Source organism: Leptosomus discolor, chromosome 19, assembly GCF_034619465.1.
Source record: "Leptosomus discolor isolate bLepDis1 chromosome 19, bLepDis1.hap2, whole genome shotgun sequence".
In the NCBI taxonomy this organism is placed as follows: Eukaryota; Metazoa; Chordata; class Aves; order Leptosomiformes; family Leptosomidae; genus Leptosomus; species Leptosomus discolor.
The window spans coordinates 7,981,518-8,008,824 of record NC_141409.1 but is presented as its reverse complement, the minus strand read 5'-3'; the positions used below and the strand labels follow the sequence as shown (position 1 = coordinate 8,008,824).

At 53.0% G+C, this 27,307-nt stretch overlaps 1 protein-coding gene across 7 annotated transcripts; it reads left to right on the top strand.

Annotated features, from left to right (window-relative positions):
- The first annotated feature begins 1,893 nt into the window (after positions 1-1,893).
- On the top strand, positions 1,894-27,052 carry SH3GLB2 (SH3 domain containing GRB2 like, endophilin B2). Of its 7 annotated transcripts, XM_086475634.1 has the most exons (13): positions 1,894-1,956; positions 10,367-10,508; positions 10,853-10,981; positions 12,206-12,339; positions 12,807-12,899; positions 14,958-14,969; positions 17,032-17,094; positions 21,446-21,469; positions 24,236-24,325; positions 24,840-24,940; positions 25,403-25,417; positions 26,050-26,314; positions 26,945-27,052. In XM_086475634.1, the coding sequence occupies exons 1-13, from the start codon at positions 1,894-1,896 to the stop codon at positions 27,050-27,052; spliced, it is 1,239 nt and encodes a 412-aa protein (XP_086331760.1). The 7 variants fall into 7 exon arrangements, with proteins under 7 accessions (XP_086331760.1, XP_086331759.1, XP_086331762.1 ...); XM_086475633.1 differs by lacking the exon at positions 14,958-14,969; XM_086475636.1 differs by lacking the exons at positions 14,958-14,969; positions 17,032-17,094; positions 25,403-25,417 and adding exons at positions 13,424-13,437; positions 15,328-15,352.
- The last annotated feature ends 255 nt before the right edge of the window (positions 27,053-27,307 follow it).

Here is a 27,307-nt window from a genome sequence, read left to right as displayed (position 1 = left end):
ACAGCACCAGCATCCTTGGACTCAATAGCTGCCAGAGATTTCTACATGCACCAGAATTGGCTGCACATGGTTGGCAGGACCTTGTTTGCAGCCCCCACATAATAAAAAATAATAATTACAAATAACTATATGTACACTTTCACTGTCAAAACTCTGCTTTCACGGAGTTTTCTGTCCCTCAAAGACCTGCTCACAAGCCACCAGTCAAAAGGTGTTTGCCCAGGTTTCAATGCTGCTTGAGTTTACTCAAAGCTTTGATGCCTGTACTGGGAGCTGGGGAGGATGGACATGCTTCACGTCAAGGACAGAGCTACAAAGAACATACTGAAATGCAGGGTGGTGGTCATTCAAACATCACAAAGCTATAAACCCTTTGGCCCTGCTCTCTGCCAGGCCAGCCTTTGCAGTGAGTGGCCTTCACCGCAGCCACACCGAGCTCTGGCATCTCCCCACACTGACGAGCTAAACCCACCCCGGGTGTTAAAGCTGTGCAACAACGCCCCATTCCTGCCTGACCCCACGGCCCGTGGACTGGTGTAACCCCATCTGGGAGCCACGGCTGGAAATGGTCTCAAGGTGGCTGCAGCCCGCACGGACCCGACACGGGTGACGGGCTCTCCCCACAAGGTTAAACGCAACGTTTTGGCCAGAGCAGAGATGAGGAGAGCAAAGTGCAAGAAATTTTGGGCACAGAGAACAGCCTGGGGGTTACCACCCTTGGCTGGGGAGTAGCCACAGCAAGGCACCACTGAAATCCCTCCACCCAGGGCGCCGCGCCACAGCCCTGCCTGCCGCGGACTCTCGGGGCGAAGCCGTGCGGGCACCCCAGGCCGCGGGGGGGGTTCAACCCACCGGCCGGGCAGGCCGCAGGCTGGGAGGTCCCCACGGGCCACCCCTTTACAGCACTGCAGCAAGCTGCGGCCTCGCAAACGGGGCTCCCGGCCCTCTGCGCCCCCTAAGGCGTCCCCACACCCCCTGCACCCCCCCCCATGCCCCTGCGCCCTCAGGCCCCTCGCACCCCTAGGGCATCCCCCGGGGCCCTTGCACTCCTGCATCCCGGAGCACCACCTGCACCCCAGGCATCCCCAAACCTCCCGTACCCCTCGCACCCGTGCATCCTAGGGGGGTGTCCCATACTCTCTGCACCCCGGTGCGTCCCCCCACCCCCGGGCCTGGTTCCACTCGAGGGTCTCCGACTCCCCCCGCCCCCCTCCCAGCGATGGTGCGGCCCGCCAGGCCCGGCCCCCGAGACCGAGCGCGGGCGGCACCACTCACCGTGGCGGGGGGGCGCGCGGCCCCGCTCGGCACCCTCTCCCCCCGGCGCGCGCCATGGCCGCAGAAGGGCAGCGTCTCCTTCCCCCGCGCCGCAGCCTACCCTGAGCGGGGGCGGGGCCCACACCGCGGTGCGAAATACCTCCTCCCGACGTCCCTCCAACCAATCAGAGCGGCGAGCTGCCTGCCGGCGCACCAATCGGAGCGCTTCCCCGGGCCCGGCTGGAGGATGCGGCGGCGAGTGCGGCTGAGCCGTGAGGGGAAGGGGCGGGGGGGCGGTGCGAGCGCCCATTCGGCGGCGGCTGACAGGTCTCCCCGCCGCGGCGGCCGTGCTTAAAGGGGCCGCGCCCTCCGCCCGATCCCCCGCCGCCTGAGGCGCTCCCCCGGGGGAGGCCAGACCCCCCCGTAGCCTGCCGTTAAGGCTCGGCGCTCCTTTCCCGCCGCTGCACCGCCCGCTCCGGCCGGCTGAGCGCAGGGAGCCCCCGCCGGTGCCACAGAGCCCTTTTAAGAGGCCGCGGCGCGGCTCGAGGAGGGCATCGATCGGCGCTATAAAGGGCGGGCGAGCGGCGGCCGCGGTGACAGTGGGGGCGCGGCGGGGCGGAGGCGGCTCCCGGTGCCGACATGGACTTCAACGTGAAGAAGCTGGCGTCGGACGCGGGGGTCTTCTTCTCCCGCGCCATGCAGGTGAGGCGGGCTGGGCCGCAGCGCGTCGCCACGGCAACGGCGCCCGCCCGAGGAGGGAGCGGAGGAGGCTCGGGCCTGCCTGCGGCCGGGGCTCCCCTCGGGGCTCCCCCGGGGCTGCCAGGCCTTCCCCCGGCAGGGGCTTCCCGCTGCCTCCTTCCCATCGCAGGGGCACGGAGCGGCCTGCGCCGCACTCTGGGACCCGCGGGTCGAGACCGCGGCAGAGCCAGGGCGGTTTTTCCTCAGCCCGAGGGAGGCTGGAGAATGAGTTTGGGGCTGGATGGGTCTGATTGACTGAGCCACAGCCCCAGGAGCAGCCACCTCTGGGCACTGGGGGCTCCCAGCGGTGCTGGATGAGCCCAAGCTGGAGCGAAGCTGAACCACGGTGCTGCTGTTGGAGAGTCTGGTGATGGTTAAGGTGTCAGACAAGCCCCAGAGATGCTTCTAACCAAATACATTGATTGGGGTGGGGAGGGAAGAGGAGTGTGGAGAGGATATTGCTTGCCTAATGGTTGTGGTTCTTAAAGAAAAGCTTATCTTGCAAACAGCTGTTCAGTTAGTTGTGCCCAGACCCATCGGGGAACTGTTCCCTCTTTGCCAGGGAGGTGTGGTAGAGGTGGCCTTACAGATGGGCTGCACTTCAGTCCCTCAGGAGGGCAGGTGGCAGTAACTCCAGGCCCTGACAGAACACAGGAGTGTTAAAGTGATGGGAAGGAGCTGCTCAGACTGAGCAAGTAGTGTGTCTCGGTGGGCTAACGTGGCATCGGGATCGTCCTTCACAAACTTGAGATCAGGAGCTGCTTGGGGATGACCCCCTGGAGCTGTGAAGAAATTTGGCTACCCATGAGGAGCAAAGTGTGCAGCAGGTGGTGAGATGTGGCTGCTGAGTCTGTCCGCTTCTTGGGCATAATAACAGGAAAACTGTCCTCTCGGTTGGGCAGGAGAGGAGGGAGGCCAGTCAGAGTTGGTTGGGATCCTGCCTGAGGATCCAACCTGTGGTGGCTCTGGGACTGGGCTTCTTGTTCTGCCGATTGTGTGGGGGTTGATAAACAAACAGAGCAGTGCTGTCTTGTTCCAAACCTTCTGTGCAATGGAGTAATTCTGGCTCTTTTAGGAGCTGGTCTCCTGTAAACAGATATCACCTCCTGTAACCGTGCCAATGAGTCATATGTTATGAAAAAGAGAGATACTAACTACAGGTGCAAAATAAGGAGCAGATGGAAAGCTTAAAGATGCCGTTCTCATGCAAATGACCTTGGTAGCAGAAGAAAGGAAGAAATGCTGTAAAGAAATCTTATGTTTGGAAGCCTTATTGTAAGTCTCTGATAAGTGGTTTTTAGCTTCAAGGCGTAGGAAGGAGACAGGCATGGGAACAGTGTCTGCACACAGTGATTCTAGAGCAAGGAGGCGTTTATAAATAGTGGCTTCTGCCTGCTACACCTACTCCACATAATCTCGTATGTCAATATTCATATGCCTTATTACAGTAGTAATTTCTTGAAACCAAATGGGCACTGGTGCTTGTGGGCAGCATGCAGGTGTTGGTGTAAGGAGGGGAGACTGGAAAGAAATGGATCGCTGAGGCTGAAAACCGCTTTCTGAAATGGAATTGCTGGGGGAAATTAGGCCTCTTCAGGCTGTCCCTGCAGCATCCTGCTGCTAGGGTGGGTGAGCGCTGCCCTGTCTCCACCAAGAGCCAAAAAATGACAGTTGAGGTCTGCTGTTGGCAGTAAGGATTGGGTTTGTAGCACTCCTAGCACAGCAGATCTTCTAGGAGGGGAATAAGACCTGCCTAGAATAAGCTCAGTTTTCTATAGCTTTGGAGATAATTTCTTTGGCTCCAGGCATTCAATAAAGTGATGTTTTACTGGAACTGCGGCGACTGGGAGATAAATGGACTGGCCATTATGTGCTGTGCCACTCAGACAGCATTAGCTATTGCTGTCTGGCCAACACGCAAGAGCTTAACTTGAACTGGAAGAAGGGCTGTAGCATTGCTCAGCGAGGGGGAGAGGAGACAGGGCATGGTCAGCACGCCACCTCTGGGGTGGCTTCCCTGAGGCATAGGGCAGGAGCAGTCCTGGCTTGAAACCTGTCAAATATAACGTAATGTAGGTGCTGGATGAAGGATTTTGGACTAGGCTTGACATCTCTCATGACAAAAAAACCCAACAACCCCAACTCAAACTCACTGCTGCCTTTACATGGCCCTTCCTAGCTCAGGCACCAGTTAGCAGGACTCTACCTGAGGAGAAGCTAGGCAGCTTGAAGGGCTGATGTGCTCCTGGGTGGTCAATCCTGTACCATCTCCAGCAGGAGCAGGACAGGGGTGGCTGTGACAAAGCAGCTGTGTATTACCTCCCCAAAGCTATATGAGCACTAACTATCTTAACTAGGCTTGTGTATGCAGCTCCCTGACCAGGCAGTGTCCTGCGGGCTTCATGGCATCTCTTATGACCTTCAGAAAAGCAAAGCAGATAGTAGAAGTTGGGGTAGGAAGGTGGTGGTCAGCTCTGCTGCTCTGGGAGTGAGGAACAAGCTTCGAGGCTTGCCCAGCTGCAAGGATATAGAGCTTTTGTAGGATTCAGCATCTCACTTGCTGTACTGTATTGACACTTGCGCTACCAGTCGCAGCCACGGAGTCCGTATCCTCAGAGGGGATGCAGCACATGGCTCCTAACAGCTGTGGCACCTGCAGACAGACTTCAAACAGGTCATTCTCTTCATCTTCACTGAAGAAGGCCTTTCTCTTTGATCAGCTGCACCTTCTAGTTATCGGTAAGTGGGTCTGAACCCAAACCTCTGCAGAGGAAGCTTCACTAACAGCTCCAGCTTCCCTGCAGAACTGGCATCTCTCCTTCCAAAGGTAACACATTGGATGTCTCTGTTCTAGACAGGCTGCAAGCCAGGCTCTCTCAGGGATGTCTGGAAGTAATTGTAGGTGTCTGTCTTTTGTCAGTTCTGATGTAAACTGGCTCTGGGTGAAATTACCCAAGTGTGAGTACAGCTTTTGGGTGCTTATCCCACTGCTAATGTAATTACTACTAGCAGCTAGAGGTTGAATTATTCTATCTTGAAGCTCCTGAACAAAGACAGACTCCCTCACCTCCCTGAACTGTGGTGTTAAATAGACTTTTATCTTTAATATCTTTAATAGATACAATAGTCCCTTTGCTTGCTGACCTTACTGGGGTTGATAGCTTGGTTGCTGGACACCTTAAAAATCAAGAGAGCAGGAGGTGACTTAAGAAAGGGTTTTGAAGGCAAGAGGTATGGGCCGGAGCATGTTTCCATTTGAAACACTCCTATGAATCCATGAGGGCAGTGTTTTTTCCTCTCCTAAATGCCTTGCTCATGAGTTAACCAAGCTGTCCTGTTAATGGCTTCCTTCTGTCCTCTAGCACAGTTTCACTTGGCTCACAGCCTAGCTTTCCTGACTCCTGGTGACCAAATACTTGAGGCATACTTTGTATCCGGTCCAGAGCCGTTGAAATTCAGGTAGTTTTTAGATGCTGACTGAGTGTCTATGGCTTCTCTCCTAATGCAACCCTGTACAAGGTGGGAGGTAGCTTTACCTGAACTGATTCTGTCATGCCTCTGATCATAGATGTTACAACAGCCTGGGCATTATGAAGCTGTTCGGAGGCTTCAGAAAGATCCATCGGCCCAAATCTACTGGCAGGTGCAGGAGACTATTCCTCATTTAAGACTCCTGGCCCTGGTTTGATCTTTGTGATTTAAGGTGAAAAGTCGTCAGGAATGTCCAGCTGGAAAAACTGGGGACCCTGCAAGTGGTACAAGGGCCTGAACTCTGCCACCAGATCTTCTGCAAGGGGGCTGCAGCTACCCTGTCCAAGCTCACAGCATACAGGCTTGGGCCAGCTGGAGGGGAGAGGGTTGGAAAAAATCACACAAGCCTGGAAGAGACACAAGTCAACTCGTGCTGCATTGTGCAAAACAGCTGTGGTGTTGGCATAGTGCAGTGGGAGCACTGAGATTTTATTCCCCTCCTTTTAAGGGGAGAAAGGTGCTAATGCTTTTGGCAAAGAAAACAACACGTGCCATTCTAAAGCCTAACCTTGATGGCCTTTAGTGTCTAGGGCTGTAGACACAGCCTTTTTTGTTATGGTAGCTGTAGTGCAGAGGGACCCATCCAGCTCAGCTCTACTTGCTCACCCTCCTGACATCCCAGTAGTGTCTCTACCAACTCTCTTGGGGAGAGGGGAGTTTTCTCCCAAGCTGTAAACGCAGGCAGCTGCCCTAACTGCAGTCCAGCACGGTCTTGCTTCTTTTGGGCCTGTCGCCCAAGTGCTGTTCTCCTGATCTGTCAGCCTGCTTGTCCACATGGGCCCTGATAATGCATCTAGTGTTCCTCCTGGCCAGCCAAGCCTCCCAGAAGAAACCCAACCTTTGGCTGAATTATTGATGCCCTGGAATGCAGTATGACTCTCCTCTTCCTGGAGAGCGAGAGTGGCGCTCGACAAAAGGCTGCCCTGCATTATTAATCACCTCATCGGCTTCCCTGCACAAAGATGGGACTGTTGCTCAGCTGGGTCAGCTGCAGGGATGCTTCCTGCAGGCCAGGATCATCAGAGCCTCTCAGCACTGTGACCTGGAACGTGATCCCAGGATGCAGAGCCTGGAACTGGTTCAGGGCAGGACTGTTGACCCAACCATCAGGTGCTAGAAAACAAATGGGAGTAGTTCTGCCACAGCAGGATGGAGGAGCTTAAGGTTCTCCCCAGACATCGCAATTGCGTGTGCTCTGCCTGCCCTGATGCTCCGCACTGAGCCTGTAGGTCAACGTGATGAAACCAAATAACGCTCCCATTTATGGCAGTCTGGAGTATCTGGTGCCGCAAAAGACAGCGATGCCTCTAGTCCAGGAGCAGCAAGACACAAAATGTTTTTAATCTGTCTTTTTACAGTCAGGAGGCGTGACTGATCAGCTTGTCTGTTCGCGTGCATCTCTTGGCCTCACAGTGAAATCTTATGTCTGTTCAATGGGAAGGAAAAATAATGAAATTTCTGTGAGTGTTACAAAAACAAATTCCTAGAAACAGAAATCCTTTATGGGGGAGTTCTGCTTGAAATGCTTGAGTAGCCAGACTTCATAAACTGCTGCTGTTCTACCCTGCTTTTCACTGGGGACACTGACTTGGGCAGCCAGTAAAGAGGGGGTCAGCAGCTGAGACCTGTCACCTGAAAGCTCAGATCTCTTCTTGCACCAGAGGAGAAAAAGAACCAGCTCATAGGATAAGGCGGTGTAACTTACCTCTGATCTCCTTCATGGGCTGTGCTTTCGTGAGAAGCTTCATCTGATCTCACTGCAAGCTGCTCCTGTAAGAGGTGGTCCTGCTGTCCCCTGCACCTGACGGCACATTGAGCAGTGCTGTGAAGTCGGGTGAGCTCTTTGATCCCTCTAAAATGTCGTGTTAGAGGTGAGGTCAAGCTGGATCAGTGGCTCCCGATGCACAGACCAGGAGGTGGAAGTGTGCTGCAGGGGAGGAAAAGAGCACTCTGCATCAACCTGCCATGAGATGGTACCAACCGCCCCGAGGCTGTGCCTGGGTCTGGACATTGCAGCATAGGTGACCTCTGGGCAGGGGTGAGGGAGACACTAAGGGAATTAAGTGTAAGTGGAGTAACAGCCTCCCAGCATGTGAGCTACAGCCTGCCATGCCCTTGCACCCACTCCATGACATTCATGCCCTGCTTTCCAACTCTGAAAGAGAGCCTGAGTAAGAGATTGTTTTCTGGCCTGACTCTTTGGAGCCACAGGCTGTGACTGATTCTTGCCCATCCTCCCCTCCTGGCATAGCCCCCAGGCTTGCAGTGAGGTTGGTGCCTGTCTTCAGCCCTCTTGCAGGACAAACAGCTTTAGTGCCTGACTTGAGGACTTGAGGTAAGAACTGAGTTTCTGAGTCCTGGCTGCTCTCTGGCCAAGTGCTGGGCAAATGACCCACGTTATTCCACCACACTAGGCAAAGGGATGGTTACAGAAAATCGCTGCAAAGGACAGTGATGCTTGGGGATGCTCATGAATATAGCAACGGACCCCAGAGCTGGAGTGATCCAAGAGCGTGGCAGTAGCACTGCGGAGATGCAGGAGGGCTTCAACAGTGGTCTGACTCTGCAGCAATGCTGTAAGAAGCCGACTAAATTCAGCTGATAAGAAACTGGGTTTGACTTGACAGCTCCAGGGCAGATGCTGGTGCAGGATGAGTCTAAACACAGGAAGAAGAGCTGGACTTGAAAGTGAGATGAGATCTCAAAAAGCTGACTGGGAAAGGGGGGCAAGAGAAACTGTTATGCTTGCATCAAAGAATCTTGGCTTGTTTAAGAAAGCTCTTAGGCAGATGACTTGAGAATCGGTGCCAAATACCTGGGAAGCCCCAGTTTGCTGCATGGCAGTGACTCAGCCCAGCCTGGCAGAGTCTGACAACAGCCCTGGGCTTCCAACAGTGACAAAGGAAGAGAGCCTGAGCCGCTCACAAACGTCTGGTAGTCGTGTGTGTCCCCCAAAGACAATCATAGACGTTGGGTACAAAGGAGTACAAACACCCTCTCACCTTGAATCTGCTTTTAGCCATGTCCAGCAATAGCCAGGGGACCATGGCAAGACTGAACTGAAAATAAGTGCCAGTAACCAGGGGCTCCCAGTGCTGAGGAAGAGACATGGGGAGCGATCCCTGGTCATGCGTGGCTGCTACTCAGCTGTCCCCACCGAGCTGCAGGAGGGAGCGTGACTGTCCTTGCAGTGGAGTGTCTGGCACCACTGACAGCTGGCAAAGCAGTTCACTGGCCCAAACAGGTCACTGTGTAAACATACCTGCAGGGCGTGTATATCTCGGACATCTAGTAACGTTTGCTCAGGGCTGGTAGCAGGACTCGTAAAGGTTGTTTGCCTGCCTCCGGTGCTGGTTCTGGGCTTGCTGCTTATCTCCCTTGGTTCCCAGCATTGTGCTGGATGTGAACGCAGCTGGGGCTGTTGGGCAGTCGCAGGAACAGAGCTTGCCAGAAAGCCTTTCAGGAGGGGCAGCTGACACCTCACCAAGACCCCATGAAAAGGGCATCTTGGCCCATCTAGAGCTGAGCTGTGGGATAGGGGAGGGGAGAGGAGAAGCTACAAGTGGCAGATCAGTCAGGAGTTGTATTTAATCTAAGAATTTTAGCCAGGCTTTAATCTTTTAGCAGCTGACTGTACCAGGTATTGTACAGTACCACATCCTGATAACTCAACAGTGGCACCAGAGGCCAGCAACAAGGGCTAAAAGGACAACTGCAACCTCTGTAGGATCCCAAGTGGCATAGCTGTCTAAGGGGGTCTTTTAGTATGATCCAACAAACTGCTGGTTCTATCAAGAGCAGGAAATTGTGCTTAAAAATACACTGAAGTTGGCCAACATCACGGAGAGGACCGAGTAGAAAATGGGGATGGGGTAAGAGGGAATGGGCTCTTCTCTCAGAAATCCCCCAAGGAAGGCAATGGGAGGTGCCCAGGCCATCTGACGCTGCACCTCCAGACTGACAAACCTTGCTTGTCAGATGTCACTGCCCAGTGTGAAAACACTGAAGACTTGCACAGCCTGCTTTTCCCTGCTGCTAATTTTAAACTCAAAAGGAATAACAGAGGGAGGGAGAGTCTGTTGCCAGTATGAATCTTGAGTGCTGAGAGAAATATAACATTGTCTGACTTCTCTCAATACCCTGTTTTAGAGCATGTCCTAGAGGAAGAGTCACTTGCTGGAAACATTTTTATCTAAATCCTGAGTTTGAGCCTCCTTAAACCTCAGATGCTCAGTTGGCAGCTCACTGCCAGCAAGGCAGGGGGTGAGCTGGGAGGCAGCGCTCAGGCACTGTCAGGCTGATGGTTGATGGAGGGCACTCACAAGCCCTGTAGCAAAACCAATGATGTTGTGTACGTGCTTCTCTAATAAGATGAGAAGAAAGCCTGACTTGTGAGGTGGTAGTGGCATTCCTGATCCCATTTGGTTTGCAGGACATAGAGTTGGTTAGGAGGAGGTGAAGGGAGATGGCTCCTTCCCTCACGTGAAGGATATCTGTTGCTCTCCTGCATGAAGTGCTGGAAGCCATTGTGCACTTTTAAATAGATTCCTCACAACTAGAGTATTTTCATACCAGACCTTATTAAAAGTTACTTATTCTGGAACACCTCTCAAACCTGGACTCTATTTTTAGCTCAATGCTTGTTTCACTCTTGGGCAAAAATATGCCCTCTTCCCCTGAAAGATGCCTGGGAACAAAGAATGACACCTTGAAGGCTTTTTAGCTCTGCTCTAAGATAAATGCATGAGATGGAAGAAACCTCAGTGTCTCTTAATAGCTCTGTAACGCACTGTAGTTTTCCTTTAGTAGAACAGACCTTCTAATGACTACCTCCTTCCTGCAGTTTACTGAAGAAAAGTTGGGCCAGGCCGAGAAGACTGAACTAGATGCCCACTTCGAAAACCTTCTGGCCAGGGCAGACTGCACAAAGAACTGGACAGAGAAGATCTTGCGTCAGACTGAAGTTCTGCTACAGCCAAACCCTAGTAAGTCCAGCTGCTTCTAATGCTTGAAGGACAAATATCACTTGCCGCATCAAAGACATGCTCTGTGGCAGAAAGCCCTGCTGCATTAAGTTTGGGGGGGTTGGAAGAAACATGCCTTTGCAGGACCCATCCTTCCTTCCCTGCGTAGCTGAGAGATGGCTGGCTGCTGCCCTACACAGCCTTGCAGTCCTCCTGGGGGCTGGGGAAGGGACACCTTCGCCTGCTGGTGCTTGCTACCCAAAGTATTATTGAGGACTGCATGGGGTGGGCTACCTTGAATGCCAGTTCTAGGGGTCCCTCCTTCATCCTCCATCCTATAACCACCAGCGGCATCCTCATTCCAGGTGCCAGAGTAGAAGAATTCCTCTATGAGAAGCTTGACCGGAAGGTGCCTTCCCGGGTCACCAACGGGGAGCTGCTGGCACAGTACATGACAGAAGCAGCTAATGACTTTGGGCCAGGGACACCTTACGGTAAGTCAGCCGAGCCGATTAAAAAGCCCTGGGAATCCATCTCTTGCTGAGAGTATCCCCACTACTGCTTTGGGTTAAGGCTTCCACAGGATGCCTCTTGAAAGGGGCAGGGTGGTCTGCTCCCCCTGGGACAATCCTGCGTGTCAAAGCCGATGCCAGAGAAGGATCTTCTCTAGCGCAGAAGCAAACAGCCCTGGAGCAGGCAGTCAAGTCTTACTCCACAGCAAAGCATGCTCTGTGCTGGGGGGGAAGAGGGGCAAGGGTCTCCCCATTCCTAATACAGTCCTCAAGTCTGGCAGAGCTAGAGAAGAAAAAGACACGTGGATCCAGGGTGGCTAGTGGAACTGGTTATGGGACACAAACTATTCTGTGCTATTTCTGTGGCTTTCTAAACTAGCCTGAACAGGGAGTTGCAGTGAAGGGCTTTAGCTTTGTCCAGTTTGAGCATATTTTTAGTCTAAGGTGGTATCTAGTTGCACAGAGTTTCTCTAAGACTCGGAGCAGGAGAACCATCCTTTAACTGCGTCCTGCAAGTGGAGGGTGGAAATATTTCTCCAGCAGAAAGACAACAGGAAAACAGCCTTGGGAAGGCTGGTGCTTGGCTACAGGCCTCAACAGGCCCCTTCCTGACCACACAGAGCATCTTTCTGCTCTTAAATCCTAACAGTTGCCCCCTCCTGGGGGAATTTTGGGCTTCTTTAAGCAGCAAACCCGCACAGAAGCACAGCCTTAACTTCCAGCTGTCCTTGCCTCTGCCATGAGCTTTGTTACTGCTCTCCAAATCAATAGCTGTTCAATAGTGAGTCCTGTTACAGGCAGAACAGCTGTAACTGCGTCTATAGCCAGCACTGCCTAATCAACTCATTTTTTTCTGCTCTGGTGCTTTTTAATTTGTTGACTCTGTTCCTGTGCCTCGGTTTTATGAGACAAAAATCATTCTGTGCAAGCAGGTGTGGCAGTAAAAGGACATCAGTGGAATAAGTGCCTCAGCAGATAGATAAGATCAAAGCTGCACTGGGAGCAGCTGAGACAAAGCCTCAAGCTAAAAGCAGACTGTAGTTAGGACTGAAGCTGGTGTGGTATCAGCATGGTCACCTTGCCCAGGCAGGGTACACTGTGCCTTTGTCCCCCAACACTGGAGCCTGGTAGCTCTGGGCAGAGCTGGCTGAAGCCAACACAATGTTAACTGGTTTCTCCTGGAGTTGAAGGCTCCTGTTATTGCAGGGAAGACCTTGATAAAAGTTGGAGAGACTCAAAGGCGCTTAGGTGCAGCAGAACGAGACTTCATCCACTGTGCCTCCCTCAACTTCCTGACCCCACTGCGCAACTTCCTGGAAGGGGATTGGCGAACCATATCTGTAAGTATGGTAACAGCGAAGGGCAAGCTTGTCACGTCACTGGAGATGGTGGGGGGAGAGGGAAACCGTGCTGGAAGAACTCATTTTCCTTGCCTATGAGACAGGAGGACTCCATACCTCTCCCCTCAAAGAATGCAAGGATGGGGGAATACCAATCCTAGATCTGCTCCGAGCTCCCTCTGTGGCAGGGGAGGATTGCCAGTCGATGTGCATGAGGAAGGTAACTCCTTTCCTGACTCTTGCAGCTTAGTGGGCACCACCCACCCGTAGGCTGCCCAGGAGGTTAGCGTGTATCCCTGGCAGCCAGGCCCAAAACTCTTGCTAACAAGATAAACATAGCAACTGCTTCTTTCTCCCTAGCGTTTTTTGACAAGGAAATAGATTTGATTCCTGGATGGTACCTTGTCCCCTTCCCTCCCCAACAGCTCCTAACCAGTCTGCTCTTACCCATTTTCTGTCTCTTGCAGAAAGAGCGGAGGATCCTGCAGAACCGCCGCCTGGATCTGGATGCCTGCAAAGCCCGGTTGAAGAAAGCCAAAGCTGCTGAGGCAAAAGCAGCGGTAATTTTTTTCCCCTCATTCCCTCTCTCTGTCCTTCTGGCCCGAGGGCTCAGCTCACACAGACAAAAATTAGGCTGCCCTACTATGTCCTGGCTCTGGCAGGCATGGGTGGGGGAATTCCTTGTCTGGTACGAAAGGGAACTGGGAGCACTGAGATGTCCTCCCTTGGGGGAGTTGCTGAAACAAATAGTTCTGAGCTTCCAGAGTCTGGAAGCTTCTACTTGACCCGGGCTCCTGCCTGCTGACTGATAGTAGTTGCCAGATGGCTTGTGCTAGTAACTAAAAGGCTGCATCTTCTGAGGACTTGCTAAGTTTCCCTGGGGATCTCAAAGCAAGCTGAGAGAGCGCTGAGCTGGGAGGTGCGCAAGGGAAAAGCATGCTGGAGCTTTGCAGCAGTCCCAGGCTTTCAGACTAGTTAGGATTCTGCCAACTCGGTCTTCCCCAGGCAGGAGTGCCAGGGAAGCCTGTAAGGGGTGGCTGGGGTCAGCCTGGCTTCCAAGAGGCACTTCCTTCAGCCTTTTTAGTCACTTAATTCATGGTGCTGTCTAGTTACAGGCTAGTCTTGCCCTTTGGCTTTGGGGGATTCACAGCAAGTAAACTAGCAAAGGTCCTAGGTCAGAGCAGTGCAGAAGGGACTGGTAAGTCAGCTGGTGCCCCTGTCTGCAGGCCTGAGCAATGGGGACAAGCGCTTCAAAGGTCTTGTCAGCCTCAGACAAGCACTGCCTCAGGCATCTCCTGGAGCTGGGCTCTCCCTGGGCAGAGGTGGTGTAGCAGGAGGCAGAGAGGACGTAGCTGGGCACTGATGGGTTCCCTGGAGGGCCCTGTTGAAGCAGATTGCCATCCTGTAGCGCTCTGGCTCTTGGCACAAGCACTTGCCAAGTTCTGCTTCTAGCCTGTGGCCAGGAGCTCAAGTAGCAAATGTGTGCAATCAGAATAGGCAGGAATCCTTGCCAGTCAGTCTCTGGGATGCACTGGGATGCCAACCTAGGAGCCCTGCCATGAGCCTGTTTACCAGCCTTCTGCTCAGCTGGGCCTCTGGCCTTGCAGCTCCCTGGGTGCCCAGTTCCCAGGTGTTTTCCCTTTTTTCCAGCTCTAACTGCATACATGCCATATGGGGAAGCTGTGCTAAGCCCATCAGCCTCTGTCTAACGGTGCTCAGGCCTATGTGGGAAAGCCCTGAACAAAAAAGCTTTGGGTGGACAAAAGTGGTAACTGCCCTTTTAAAAAAGGTAACTTCAGGGATCCCCAGTTTCCCTTCTGAAGGGGGCAGTGCCACCGGTCTGGGTGGGAAGTGGTGGCCATTGCTTGATCTCAAGCTCAAATCAGAGCAGGAATTCAGATACCTCATGTGCTTCCTCCCTTTCCACCCTCTTTACCTTGCTTCCTACATGAAGTGATCCCAAGGCCTCTCACCTGCACACAGACCCTGGGGTCCCTATAAAAGGAAAAGAAAAACTTGGTTTCCCACTGGAGCTGCGGGACTGCAGTGCCCCAGGCAGGATGCAGAGCCAGTCTGGGCTTTCCAGGCTGTTTGCCCCAAGCCACGTTTCAGCTTCTTTGAAACAGAGATCACACAACAGAGCAACCTCAGCTGGTGTTGTGGCTACCCACCTCTTACCCAGCTTAGCTTAAAGGTGGGGTCCCTGGCCTCGGGGCTCTGGGTGCCTCACTGACTGCTAGAGGAGAAGGCACAAGTAGGAGCTCCCAGCACAGGGGAGAGAACATGCTCTGGGCGTGTTAACTCATCGTTAGACCACAACATTCCCTTGTAACATGCCTGGAGTCCTGTGTCACACCCCTCCATCCAAGCTGGCCTAAAGTATCGCACCTCTCCCAGCTCACCACTCTCTTGCTGCTCTTCCCCTCTGTAGCGCAAACTTGTGTTCCCAGAGCTTCTGTCTCGTGACTGACCCTCCAAGTGCGCTGCTGCCCAGACCCATGAGCTGCTGTTCAAGCGTCTGGGCTTGTGCATTTCTGTCAGACTTTGTGCTTTGTCCTTCCTGTTGATGCTGTTTTGTTTACTAACCTTTTTGTTTTGTTTCTTTGTAATTTGCTCAGTGTGAGGGAGATGTGAGTATTGACTGTGCTAACAGTGCTGTGATTTTTTTTTTTTTTTCCTTTAACACCTCTCATTGTCTCTTTCTCATTTTAAATGAAAATTCATATCTCCCTTGTCCCATTGGGACTGGCCCTGGAGCATGTACTGAGTGTGGTCAGGGCTGCGGTTGCCTGGGGAACGTGCTCCAGAAAGATGGGAGCATTTGTCTGCTGCCTGCAGCCCCTCTGGAGCATGCACTCGGTTCCATCAACGCTGCTTGCAAGCAGTGCTCAAGAGAGGCAGGGGCTCCGGTAAAGACCCACTCGGGCTCCTCTGGCTGTAGGCAGGAGGAGGTCAGGTTGGGTGACAAGTCCCTCTCCTGGAAGGGAGGCAGCCCAGAGACAATGACAGGCAGGTTGATCTGGTTGTGGTGCTGTTCTGTCCGCCAGGCTCCAGGGCTCTGCCCATTTTCCCCATTACAAGAGCAAAAGGGGGAGGGAGGTGGGTCCCTTTTGACCACTGCTTGCAAATACAACTTCTCCGTGCATAGGGGTGCAAGAGCAGCTTGCCTCCTTCATCCCATGTGCTATGACTAGTTTTGGGACTCCCTGGAGACCAGGGAATGGGAGGAGAGGTTTCTTCAGTTGTTCTTGATCTTTAAAAAAAAAAAAAAAAAAAGAAGAAAGCATAAGAAGCTATTTCTGTGAAACATCTCTTCTCCCCAGAGGGAGGAGTCAAGCCTAGTTGCTGTGCTGGCCTCATATCTCACTGGTGCATTTTTCTCCCTATATTCAGGCTTGACTTGTAATAGGAATCACTCCTCCTCATTCCTTCCTCCAGCCACCCCCAAAACTCCTAGATGGTTTAAAAAAAAAAAAAAATCTCATCTTGTTGGGACTGCCTGACTGCTCTTCCACACACTGGTCACTCATTCCAGCAGGCTGCTCGGGGCCCAGCAAATCAGGGCAGCATGTATAAGTAGATCTGGGTGAGCTGCAAAGAGATTAACCTGGGAGAGGAAACATGGGACCCGAGAGGATTAACAACATAGCTGGGTTACAGCTGCCTTGTGTGCCAGCCTTGCACACCAACCCACGGCGTGGTTAAGGCTGATGAGGAGGATACCCTGATCATCGCACCAGTGTGATGGTCCTGATGTAAGCTAGCTCTTGGCTTATCTCTTTGGCTGGTGCTACAACCAACGGCCATCCTAGGAGGAGGCCTAGTCTTCGCTTAGCTGAATAGAGAGACCATGTTATGGGATGGATCGTGAACCTACACCTGTGGGGGGGTGAACTGCATCCCTTGCATTCCCAATGAGGAAAACCTCCAGAGTGCTTAAGTCTTCCTGCCCCAGGGCAGAGGTTTAGCTATAGGGAAGGTGACTTGGAGGTTTTCTGACCTCTGGGATGAAAACTCGTACACTGCCTTTGGCAACAGCAAGGCTTTGGTCTGGATCTGCTTTGGCGAAGCCATGCCCCTTACTGAAGACAGCAGATCTGAGGATGTTAGGAGGAAACATGCCCAGAGGCTTGGTGAGAGTAAGAAAAGTAGATGTTTCTTTAAAAGGCGCTGGGGAAAGGATGCTCTGATACCGGTAAACATGCCCTGCAAGGACAAGGCCCTGTACAGGGACACTTCTAAGGCTGTAGGCAGGAATCAAGGGGAAAGAAGGTCCTGCCCAATGGACTGAGCCAACGTGACGTGAGCAACCTGCTGGCTGCAAGGGAATGGGAAACACGTTTGAGGTGGTGCTGTCTCATCTCCACTCCAACTGGCTGCTGTACGAGCGGATAGCTGTAAGTACAGGCAGAGTTGCTAACAGCAGAAAGAGCTGCTGTTGAAGTACCAGGTGTGACTGCATGAGCCAGTCCGCCTCCTCTTGCACAAGCCTGCCTTCCACCTGGGGAGAGCTTCCACGCACCACTGCCCAGACTGTTGGGAGACCTCCCTCCTGCCATCCCATAAGAATTTGAACTAAGCTCCCAGCACGGACAGGAAAAAACCACTAGCGCCTTCTTCCATCCATTGCCCGACTGACTCCTGTCGACTCTTCTGCGTGACTTGTACATGAAACTCTATTCCCCCCACTAGGCTGTACCTGACTTTCAGGAGACTAGACCTCGTAATTATGTTCTCTCCGCCAGCGCATCAGCGGTAAGATTGCCTCCTCCTAGATGTTGCCTCTCCAACCTCTTCCTGCCCCTCTCTCCACCTGACTTAAACTCAGACCTAGTGCTCTGCTGTTTTCAACATTTTAATGTGACATGGGCTGCCCAGCATTCCTCTAACTCAACCTTAAGGATGCAGATCACCCCTGCAGGGGTGCACGGTCAGGGTCTGGCACTTTTGCTCCTTGGCTTGCTTTCCAGCTTCTCTGCCAATCCTTTTCCACATTTCTAGTGGGGATCTTCTGACTTTTTGTTATTGCTAGTGGAGCAGCTGAAAGGAAAAAACCTCAAAGGCTGTACGCTGGCAACGTCACATGCACGGCTGCCCGATCAGTACTGTGGTGTCAGTGCTCAGAGGCTTTGTAGCTGGTCAAGAGCAGCAAAGGTGGAGGAATCTCTCTGCTGCCCATCATGTCAGTAGCGCAGTAGGCTGACAGTGCAGGCTTGTCTACTCTGCAAGTAGAAATAACTTTTTTTTCCTTTCATCTTGGGGCCTGTCTCTTGGCGCCTGTTATGCAGTCAGATGCGCCGGGGGGTGGGCGAATAGCCCGTTGCATCTCTGCTGTGTTGCACTGAGTGGCTGTGGTCAAGCAATTGACTTTCTGTGCTGTGTTCATGGCTCCCCACTGCACAATGTCACATTTCTCGTTAAAATGTTGAAAACCAATCAGCTTGCTTCCTAAATAGCATTCAGAACAACACTGATGCCTGTTAATAGAATCATCTGGGAGTGGAAGGGCTGCGGAGTGGGATCTGTAGATATGACAAAGGACAGCGCAGCCCTCTAGCCAACAAAAAACATCATGGAAACAAGTTGGATTTGGTTAATGGAAAACCCATCCCATTTGGAGAAAGAGGTGTATCTGAGCTGATAGCATCAGTGTTAGTTCCCAGGGGGATCCGTCCTGACCTTCTTGGAGTGTGATGCTGGGATAAGAAATAACTTTGCAGAGTACCTAGAAAATGATTTCTGTAGGTAGCAGGCCCAGCAATGGGACTCCTTAGGAAGAAGCAGCTGACCCTGGTGGTGCTGTAGCAGTTGCTCAGTTTCCATCTCCCCTAGAACCACAGCTAGCAGCGAGCCTGTGCTCCGGCTTCTCCCTCGGAAAGGTCTATTCCAAGGACAGTGCAATAATGGACTAACACTGAGCTCTAGGAGTGTCAGAGGAGAGAAACAGGACTTTCCCTGCCCCTGAATAGCTCTGATTAGAGCAGGGTATCCTGACATTCCCCAAGGCTTTCTAAAGCAAACCCGAAGGCAAACAATTGTTTAATATGTGTTAGCATCTTGCAGGGTGCCCAGATGCTCAGTGGAACATGTCTAGTCATCACCAGCCTGCGAGCTGATCTGCTTTTGCTGTATTGCAAAGCTATCTGGGGAGCAGTGCCAAGTACAGTAATATGACAGGAGAGATAGATTTTTGGGGGTGACTTAGCCCATGGGTGTCTACCCTGGCACATCTCTGCCTAGTTCGGTGGTCCCTCTTCGGAGCTCTGCTAGAGAAGCTCTGACAGCAATGACTATGATATTGGACAGTTAGAGCAGGGCTCTAGGAGACAGATTTGCTCTAGGTAAGCAGCCAGCACTGACCTTGATCACTTAATCATGTTTGATGGTTGCACAGCAGGGCCTCCTACCAGGAGTACCTGTAGGAAACCTGCTGGCCTAGCCAGCGGTGCTCCTTGGGGCTTCCAAAACTATTTCAGAGGAGGTTGGTGGCTGAAGTGCCACCTGAAGTCCAGCTGCACTAGCAGGGGTGACTTGAATAACGATTGGCACCTCTAATTAGCAAGACGCGGGCCGAACCCAGACTGCTCCCCAGCTCCACGCAGGCAGAACTGCTTTGCAACAAGCGCTCTAATCCCAGCATTCATCCCAAGGGGTCAGGCACTGCAGCAAGGTAGGAGCTCTTCATACTGTTGCTCTGCTTTTCTTCCAGACCAGAGTCCTTGTGCTTCTTTAGCCTTAGTGCGTACTGATGGTTTACAGCAGCAGTTGCTGCTCACCTTGCTGTTGAGCTCTGCGCCTTTCTGGAGGGAGGGATTGCTTATGCCCAGGTAACAACTTTGTCTTACAGGTCAGCACTCTCCTGGACCTTAGGTCCTCAGCAGGGCTCCGATTTGGATTCTAAATTTATGTGGTTGCCTTTTGGAGAGGTGGATAACGTGGTGCTTTTATTTTTCCCCCTTCCATAACAGGAGGGCTTAGATGGAATTAGATCTACCTGGAGAAAAGCACCTCCCTTGTTTCATATGAGTTAGAGGCTCAGGAGCCATTTCTCCTCTCTCCCACACTGACCTTTTGTTTTCGTGTAAGAAGGTGTACGTGGGCCGTGTAAGCCTAAACATCCCTTTCTCTCAGCCCCTGCCACTTGCCACGCGCTGTACTCCTAGGAGTGATCCCAAGAAAAACATACTGAGCACCTTAAAGAAGGTTCCTCTGGCTTGAGCTGGGGTGGAGGAAGACAAGCGCAGAGCATGGCCTTTTCTGCTCCCTGCACGGTCTGAAACGCTTCTGACTAGAGCTGCAGAGTGCCGTAGCCCAGGGCTAGATCTGGGCAAAGCCAGACTGCCCCAGAGCACCGTAGGGTCAGAGCAAGGCCAACAGGAGAGGAACAAATCTGGCTACGAATTCAGTGGGGGCTGCCATGATTAAGTGAGCCTGAAATGGCTGAAGTACCGTCTACAGCATCTAAGTAGGAAGAGCTGTGGGCACAGTGAAAGCTTCCCATTGCCCCGATAGTAAACCCAGCTCCAAAACACGAGGGTGTGCTGACAGAGGGTGGGCTGACAGAGGTCTTGTGCCAGGGCAGCAGTTCAGGCTAGGGCCTGCTTCTCAGCTGCCCTAGGATCTTCCCACCACCTGCCTTCCAGGAGCTCTTAAAACTGAGAAGGGGAAGGGGCTTGTGTCCCCACCCATGGCTAAAATTGCCCAGGCCTTATTTGAACCAGTTTCTGACTTACAGGAACAAAACATCCACCTAAAGGTCAGAGAAAACACCCAGCCTCAGCACACTGAGCACCGCAGAGGTACAGCCTGCGATCGTAAGGGGACCAGCTACCATAACTCTGCTCAAATAAGAGGAGATGCCAGTCAGGCTACGTACCACAGAGCAGGAGCTGAGCTGCAGGCCAGGGAGCAGAAGCCAGAACAGGAGCAGGCAGCAAGCCAAGGAGCTTGCCATAACACCTTCGTGCTTCAGCCCTTCACCAGGGCAGGCAGCTCCTGCAGGTGCTCCTTATGTTGGCTGGTGAAGTTGTCTCTGCACCTGGGGCTACCACAGCCCACCTGGGGGCGGTTGCTGGTGAGCAAACCTCAACGGGGTTCCACTGGGAGACCCTGGGTCTGAGGAAAGAGTGTTCTCCTTCTGATACCACAGCATCCAGCCAAAGCTCCCATGTGCCCGCAGAAGAGGTTCAGCTTCCCTGATCTGCAAAGGTGACAGAGAGTGAAGCTGAGGTCCTCGGAGGCCATCTCCCCTGGCCTCACTGATGCGGGGTGTTGCTGGCAGGCTGCTGTGCTCCCAGTTGATCCAGGGTGATTTTCCTTCATGTTTGCCAGGGCTGAGGGAGTAGTCATCTGCTGAGGAAAGGCCAAGCCAAGGACCTCTGAGAAGGATCAATGTGTTTTTCAACCTCTTCTCTCCCTTTCCCATTGCTGTGCGTGACTTTTGTTGTCCATTGTTTCGTGTCCTGGAGCCAGATCCCAGCAAGCAGCCCCAAACGTGCCCATGTGGGTGAGGAAAGTAGGAAGGAGTAGCGTGATGTTCTACCTGGCTCAAAGGCAGCATCCAGCCATTGCTTCCTCCTTCCTGAAACTAAACGTGCCTGTTGGTAGCACAAACTGGCTGGATTATGATCCCATTAACCTGAGCTCTCTAGACCAGTGGGTGAGGAGCGCCAGCCTCTGTCTGGCTTGAGCTCAAGCAGCTCACTCGCCTCTCCACTATCCTAAAAGAAGGGCTGTCCTTCCACACCAACCTCTGCAGGCTTCAGCAAAGTAACCCTTGCTGTTCAGAGGACTCCGCTGCTTAAGCCTTTTCTTCTTGGAGCCCGTTGAATGCAGCTGCTGTGACAGCCCTGGCAGGGAGCAGAGCTGGCGTGCTGCCGGCTCTGGTGGCACGGACTTGCTCTCCCGTTGTGAAACGGAGTTCGAGAGAGCAGGAATGAGGGGAAGGGGCATCGATCTGGCAGCTGCTGCTGGGTGAAGGGCTGGCTTGTCCCCGGAGTTGGCCTGCTGCGTCCACGGAGCGTCCTTGCCAATTGGTGTTAATGCCGAGTGCTTCTCGACGTCTCCAACACTGATCTCCTTTCCTGTTGCTCTGTGGCCCCTACAGCTTTGGAGCGACGAGGTGGAAAAAGTAAGTACCCAGACGAAACTGTTCTCAAACCTTCTGGGTGTGCTGGTGGTGTTCAGGGGGTCGGGGGGTGGGTGCTGTGGCCTCCTTCTTGCTCGTGTGCCTGTACACACGCAGGGGAGGATCGGTGGGATGTTGCTGTTGGTCCCAGTCCTGATCCTGCAGCCGTATGGTTCAGTGTGACCGACAGTGGCTTGGGAAGAGCTTGCCCCGTGGGCCAGTTGCCTGTACCTCGTGTGAGAGGTTTCCTAGGCAAGCCAGGCCTGCTTTGGGATGTGATACAAGGCAACTCTGAGAACCCTGCCCCGCTGTCGCAGGAGCAGAGGTGATGTGCTGTGATTCAGCTCTGCTCCTGTGGCAAAGGCCCTGCCTGCTCCAGTTTTGCATGTGCCATGCACTAGCCTCTAGTAGCCCCTTGCCTGCTTGTTCTAGGGTCCAAGCAGGAGCTCTAAGCAGAGCTGAAGCAAGGACAGAGGGTTTCCCAAGGAACAGCCCCAGCTGCTGGAGGGAACGGCTCTGTCAGGAGGGCAGGGTGGGAGGTCTGGAGCCTATTGTGGAGATCATTCTGTCTGGGTGAACTGCACTTACCCTTCGGAGTGGATCCATGGAAGCAAAGTCCCAGATCTTGTTCATTTTCTGGGCTCTGCAAGGGGAGCGTGACTTGTCCTTGAAGAAGGATGGAGGGCTGCTAGTGGACTAGAGACCAGGGTGAGCGCTGTGTGGAGCTCCAGCATGGTATAGAGCTTCCAGGGACACCTTCTGGGAATCCCATTGCCTTTCATACCTCAAACACCCCCAGCAGACATTAGCCTGAAGCCTGAACTGCAAGGTGGCAGAATGGCACGTTCCTGCATGCTGTGCATGATAGCAGCCTGTTACTGCTTTACTCTAAATGCATCCTCGGAGCAGACTGGCTCTGTTTGAACCAGCTCATCCTGTACTTTAAGTCCTTCAGTCCCTCAAAGAAATAAGCTGTAAGCATGCAAGGCTCTGTTCCTCTGCCTTTGGTCTGTCCTGGTTAGATAGGCCAAAGTAGGTCAGTAAGCTTCAAAGTTCTCAGTGTCTTGGAGAAGCACAAGACTGGAAGGGACCTCTTGGGTCGCTGTCTGGTGGTGGCTTTACAGGCCATATAACTACATCCTGCAGGTGGTCAGAGCTGGCAGGGAGAGGCAAGGGGTCAAATCCCAGGCAGTGCCAAGTGGGGCTGGGTCTGCCTGCCACAAGTTTCAAACGACTCTGCTGCTACTGAAGTCTGCTTGGCTCGCTGGAGCAAGACTCTCGTGGTGCTTCGTAAGGCATTGGACTGGTATTTCCTGTTACATTCCCTCTTCTCCTTTAAATAATCCGTTTCATACAGAGGATGCAAGAAAATAGATCACTTGTAGCTTAAAATAGACAAATCTGATTAAAAGACAGTCAAAGCATTTCTTTGTTCTAGCCTAGCTGTACAACAGTGCTGGTAACGCCGTTACCAGATGAGAGATGTCACGGCCCGCAGCAGCCTCTCCAGCTCACCCTGCTGCGAAGGCTGGATCTCCTCTGGGGTCACCCTGAGGAGCAGAAACCGGAGCGATGTGGCCTCTGCTCTGAGACTGAGCTTAGCCCCCTGGGGTCAACTCCAGACAAGTCGCTCCTGTTGCCAGAACGCTGGAGGCGTTTCCAAAGCAGCGGAAGGAGCCCTCTCCCAGAAGCGGTGCCGTGCTGCACCAGGGCAGGCAGCCCGATTGCTGCACCCTCCTGGAGATGGGGAAAGGGACATGGCACCCGTACTCCTCTCCTTCCAGCAAGCTGTAGCTGAGTGGACATCACTGTGCTATCGGTCACGGCGCATCCTTAGAGGGAACTGGCACGTTCTGCTTGGTGCCTGCTAGAGAGAACAGAAGTGCCTGTTTGTCACCGCTCTCCTTCTGTCAGCGGGAGGGGAGAGCAGGCATCAGAGCACCCGAGTGCTCCAGCACTTCCAGAGCTCTCCTCTTTGCAAGGAGGCACCTGGGTGTTCTGGTACTGCAAAACTGCCCTCGTGTAAATATGCTCTTTGCTGGTCGGGGAGAGCAGTTCGGTTTGTTTGGTAAAGAGGGTCTCCAGTATGAGTCTGTCTTTGAATTCCCGATGGCTGCTGCATAGCTGCCTTCTGTGAACCGTTGTTTAATTCCTCCTAGCTCAAAATAAGTAACTGGCTTCAAAGGAGAGCCTTGGGTAGAAGCTGGGTTGGAATTTTCATCTCTGTTGCGGAGACATTCAGTTAGTGACAGCAATTTGGTAAACGCTGCCTGGCCTCAGCCTTTGCTCTGCGATGATAAAAAGACACCAGCAAAAGTTGCACTTCTGGAGAGAAACCAGGAGGTTGTCCCATTGCTGTGCCTGTAGGCTTAGAAAGCGGGGGTTAAAAGGACAGGTGCTGGCATGGGACTGGCTTTCCACATACCTCAGGATTAACAAAGCCTTTCCATCTTCACGCCCCAGTCTTGGAGCTGGAGCTTCCTGAGCTTGATGCATCGGTCCTGAGCTGCCATTCCGTGACCTGCAATGATCCGACGTAGGATCAAGCAGGAATCGAGGTGAAATACAGCCAGAGGCCTCTGGGATCCTCACCCAGGGTGTCTTGTGCCTGGTGCTCAGTGTCACCGGTGCACGTGGATCCTACTGAGCCAGCAGCACGCTCGTCTCAGTGCCAAAGGGGGGGTGTTGGTGGGGGTTGCCTCTCCCTGGAAGAGGCAGAACAGGGGTCCCTGCCTTGTGCAGTCTCGAACACCCTGTCCTGTTTTGCAGGCAGAACACGAGCTACGGCTCACGCAGACCGAGTTTGATCGACAGGCAGAGGTGACACGTCTCCTGCTGGAGGGGATCAGCAGCACACATGTGAGTCTTCCCAGGTAACTGGAGGGGTGACAGGGACCCCAGAGACTCCTGGCTCCTTTCTAGAAGAATGCCATGAGGATGGTGGAGCCCTGCACTAGGAGGAGAGGTAGAAGAGGTCATAAATTTGGATGCTACAGCAACCTCCTAAGACCTGGAATGCTCAGCTAAAACCATAATGAAGCATGCACAGGCAGTGCCACTGTGGCACCTGCAGTTCTGCAGTCCTCAAAGTGCTTCCAAGCCAGAAAAACCTCGTTGTTCTCTCACTAGAGCTGTGGGCTGCCCACATGGGCATAGCTGGAGTGCCAGGAGCAGCCTCCTCTCTGAGATCACCCTTGGGCCTCTGCAGCATTCCCAAAGTTAACAAATTAGTGTGTTCAAGCAAACCAAGTAACTCTTAAATACTGGCCTGCATAAATCTGCCTCCTTTGGGGGCAGGTAGAGGCTGCAGGAAGAGAGTTCCTGTGCCTGGCAACCGAACTCACAGACCAGCTTATGGTCCTTCTCCCTGCAGGTGAATCACCTTCGCTGCCTCCACGAGTTTGTGGAGTCCCAGACCAACTACTATGCTCAGTGTTACCAATACATGCTGGACCTGCAGAAGCAACTGGGCAGGTGAGACAAGAGACTGCTTTTACTTCTCTGAGGGTTACTCCTCTTGTTACCCTTAGCTCAGGCCTCCTTCTCCACCCCACGTCATAGCGGTGGGTAGAAGTTTTAAAGCCCCCTCCAAGCTCTGACAGAGCCGCTGAGCTTACAGAACGGTGACCAATCCTGGTGGTAGCACATTTAGAGCAGGCTTTGGGGTTTATACCTTCATCTCAAAGCATGATGGCCACGAGAGTTCGAAAATTCTTCCTCTAAATCAGTTAAATCACATGGGAGACACATTCCTGTTGCCAAGCAGCAGGGCTGAGCTTGCTCAGCTGCAGCAGTGAGTAATGCTGTGCTGCTGGTGCGCATCCCGCGGGCAGGGGCAGAGCTGTTTTGTCGGTTCAGCGCGGTGGCCTGACCCAGGAGGGGCCGTGGCCTCCACGTGATCACTCACTACTGTTCCATTCCTTTCCATGCTTGCAGCTCCAAAGGAGAAATGTAAGTAAGACGTTGCACAGGACTGCCTCTAAGAGCTCTCCACCTCCGCCAAGCTCTGGGGTCTCTGCAGACTCGCTACAAAGGCCAGCAAGGGCCAGAGCTGCACCCCCTTGGTGCAGAGGGGTTATCTGCTGATAACTGAGACTGAGCTCCATTGCTGTCTCTCTCTAGAGAGCCCAGAAAGCCTGGGAGCCTCCAGCTGTGGCACCCAGGGTAACAGCAACAGTGACTGTCCCTTTCCTGAAGAGCCAGCAGGCTACACAGGCAGGGCACGTGAGCGCAGGGCAAGGACACGGCACAGTGGACCCAGTAAAAGAGCTGCAGAGCCAAGAACAGCACCTGCCCCGACCCCGCTCTAGTGCTGTGCTTCACTCTCAGACTCTGCAAGTCAGGTGCCAGTCCTGTAACGGGACACTGGCACCAAAATAAGCAGATGTGACCTGTTGCACCGTCTCAGCACCTGAGAACCGAGCGCCTTTCCCCCACTCAAAGGCCAGCGTAGATATGTTAAGCTGGAACTGTTGAGCATCATCTCTGCGCTGTTAACTACTGAAAAGAGTGAGCTCCTCCTCGGTTCCTCATACTAGGGCCTGACTGAATTCTGCCTTTTATTTTTTTTCCTCCCATGTAAGATTTTCAGGCACATTCGTGGGCAATGCAGAATCCACATCTCCTCCCGCAGCTGCTACCTCTCCTCCAGCTGTTGCTGCTGCCACCCTCCCTGCTGTGCCTACTATTCCAGTGGTGCCCACGATTGGTGGGGTGCCTAACACCGTGGCGGAGAGCGTACTGAACCCAAATGAAGTGAAGCCTCCTGCTAGTGGGACGCGGAAGGCCAGAGTCCTCTACGATTACGAAGCAGCTGACAGCACTGAGCTGGCCCTTCTTGCAGATGAGGTTGGTGGCTTTCCTTTGTGTTGAAATTTCGCTGTGCCTAGCAGCCTGTTGCATGCTCAGCAAGGTCTTGGCTACTTTTCCTGCCCCTAAAAACCCTGTTTTGTGGAATTGCTGATATTTCCTAGACACTGGTAGCTTGTGCTCATGGCCATTTGCTATTTGAGGACATCACAACTCCTGTTCCTGTTGGAGTCCTGCTGTACCCAGCTAACAAACCACCCCAGTACTTAGCATCTTCACTGTGACCCTCAACTAATAGCCACCTTACCTGAGAGCAGTGGGGTAAGCCACTGGCTGGAGGCTTGGTCTAATCATGCTGAGAAAAAAGGAAATTCAGCAAGCTGCAAACTCTCTTGTTGCCTAGCCTGAACTCTTGTATTCAGAAGGGATGACACAGCAACATCGCGCCACCCTGTATGCAACAGTCCCTTAAGTCAATGTGGAGAATGAAAAGGCAACAGGGACATCACTGTAGCTCTTCTATTGAAGCTGCAGAGAGCTCCAGGGAAAGGGCACAGATGCCTGCTAAACAAACTTCGGGATTTGTTGTTCTTTCAGGACCCATCTGAGCGAACTTCTTGGCTCTGTCTGCAGAGTAAGGTCCTGTCTAATGCTGTCTTCCCTCCCCAGATGATCACTGTGTACAGCCTGCCGGGCATGGATCCAGACTGGCTCATAGGGGAAAGAGGGAACCAGAAAGGGAAAGTTCCTGTCACTTACTTGGAACTGTTAAGTTAAATGTCTCCAGGAAGAAGAATGTACAAGCAGAATGCGCCCCTCATCTCCTGGCACTTCTAATGCGGATTTCTTCATCTGAGACCATTGCTCTCTTCGGGGTTGACACTCCATTGCTAATATGGGAATTGTGGGAAAGAAGTGGTAAAGCTGTTACAGTAAGGTTTTGGGAAAGGGCTGATGGCACCCGAGACTGAATTCGTTAACTACCAGTGCAGCCTGCTTTGAGGTTAGTCTTGATGGTGCAAGATTCCTTGA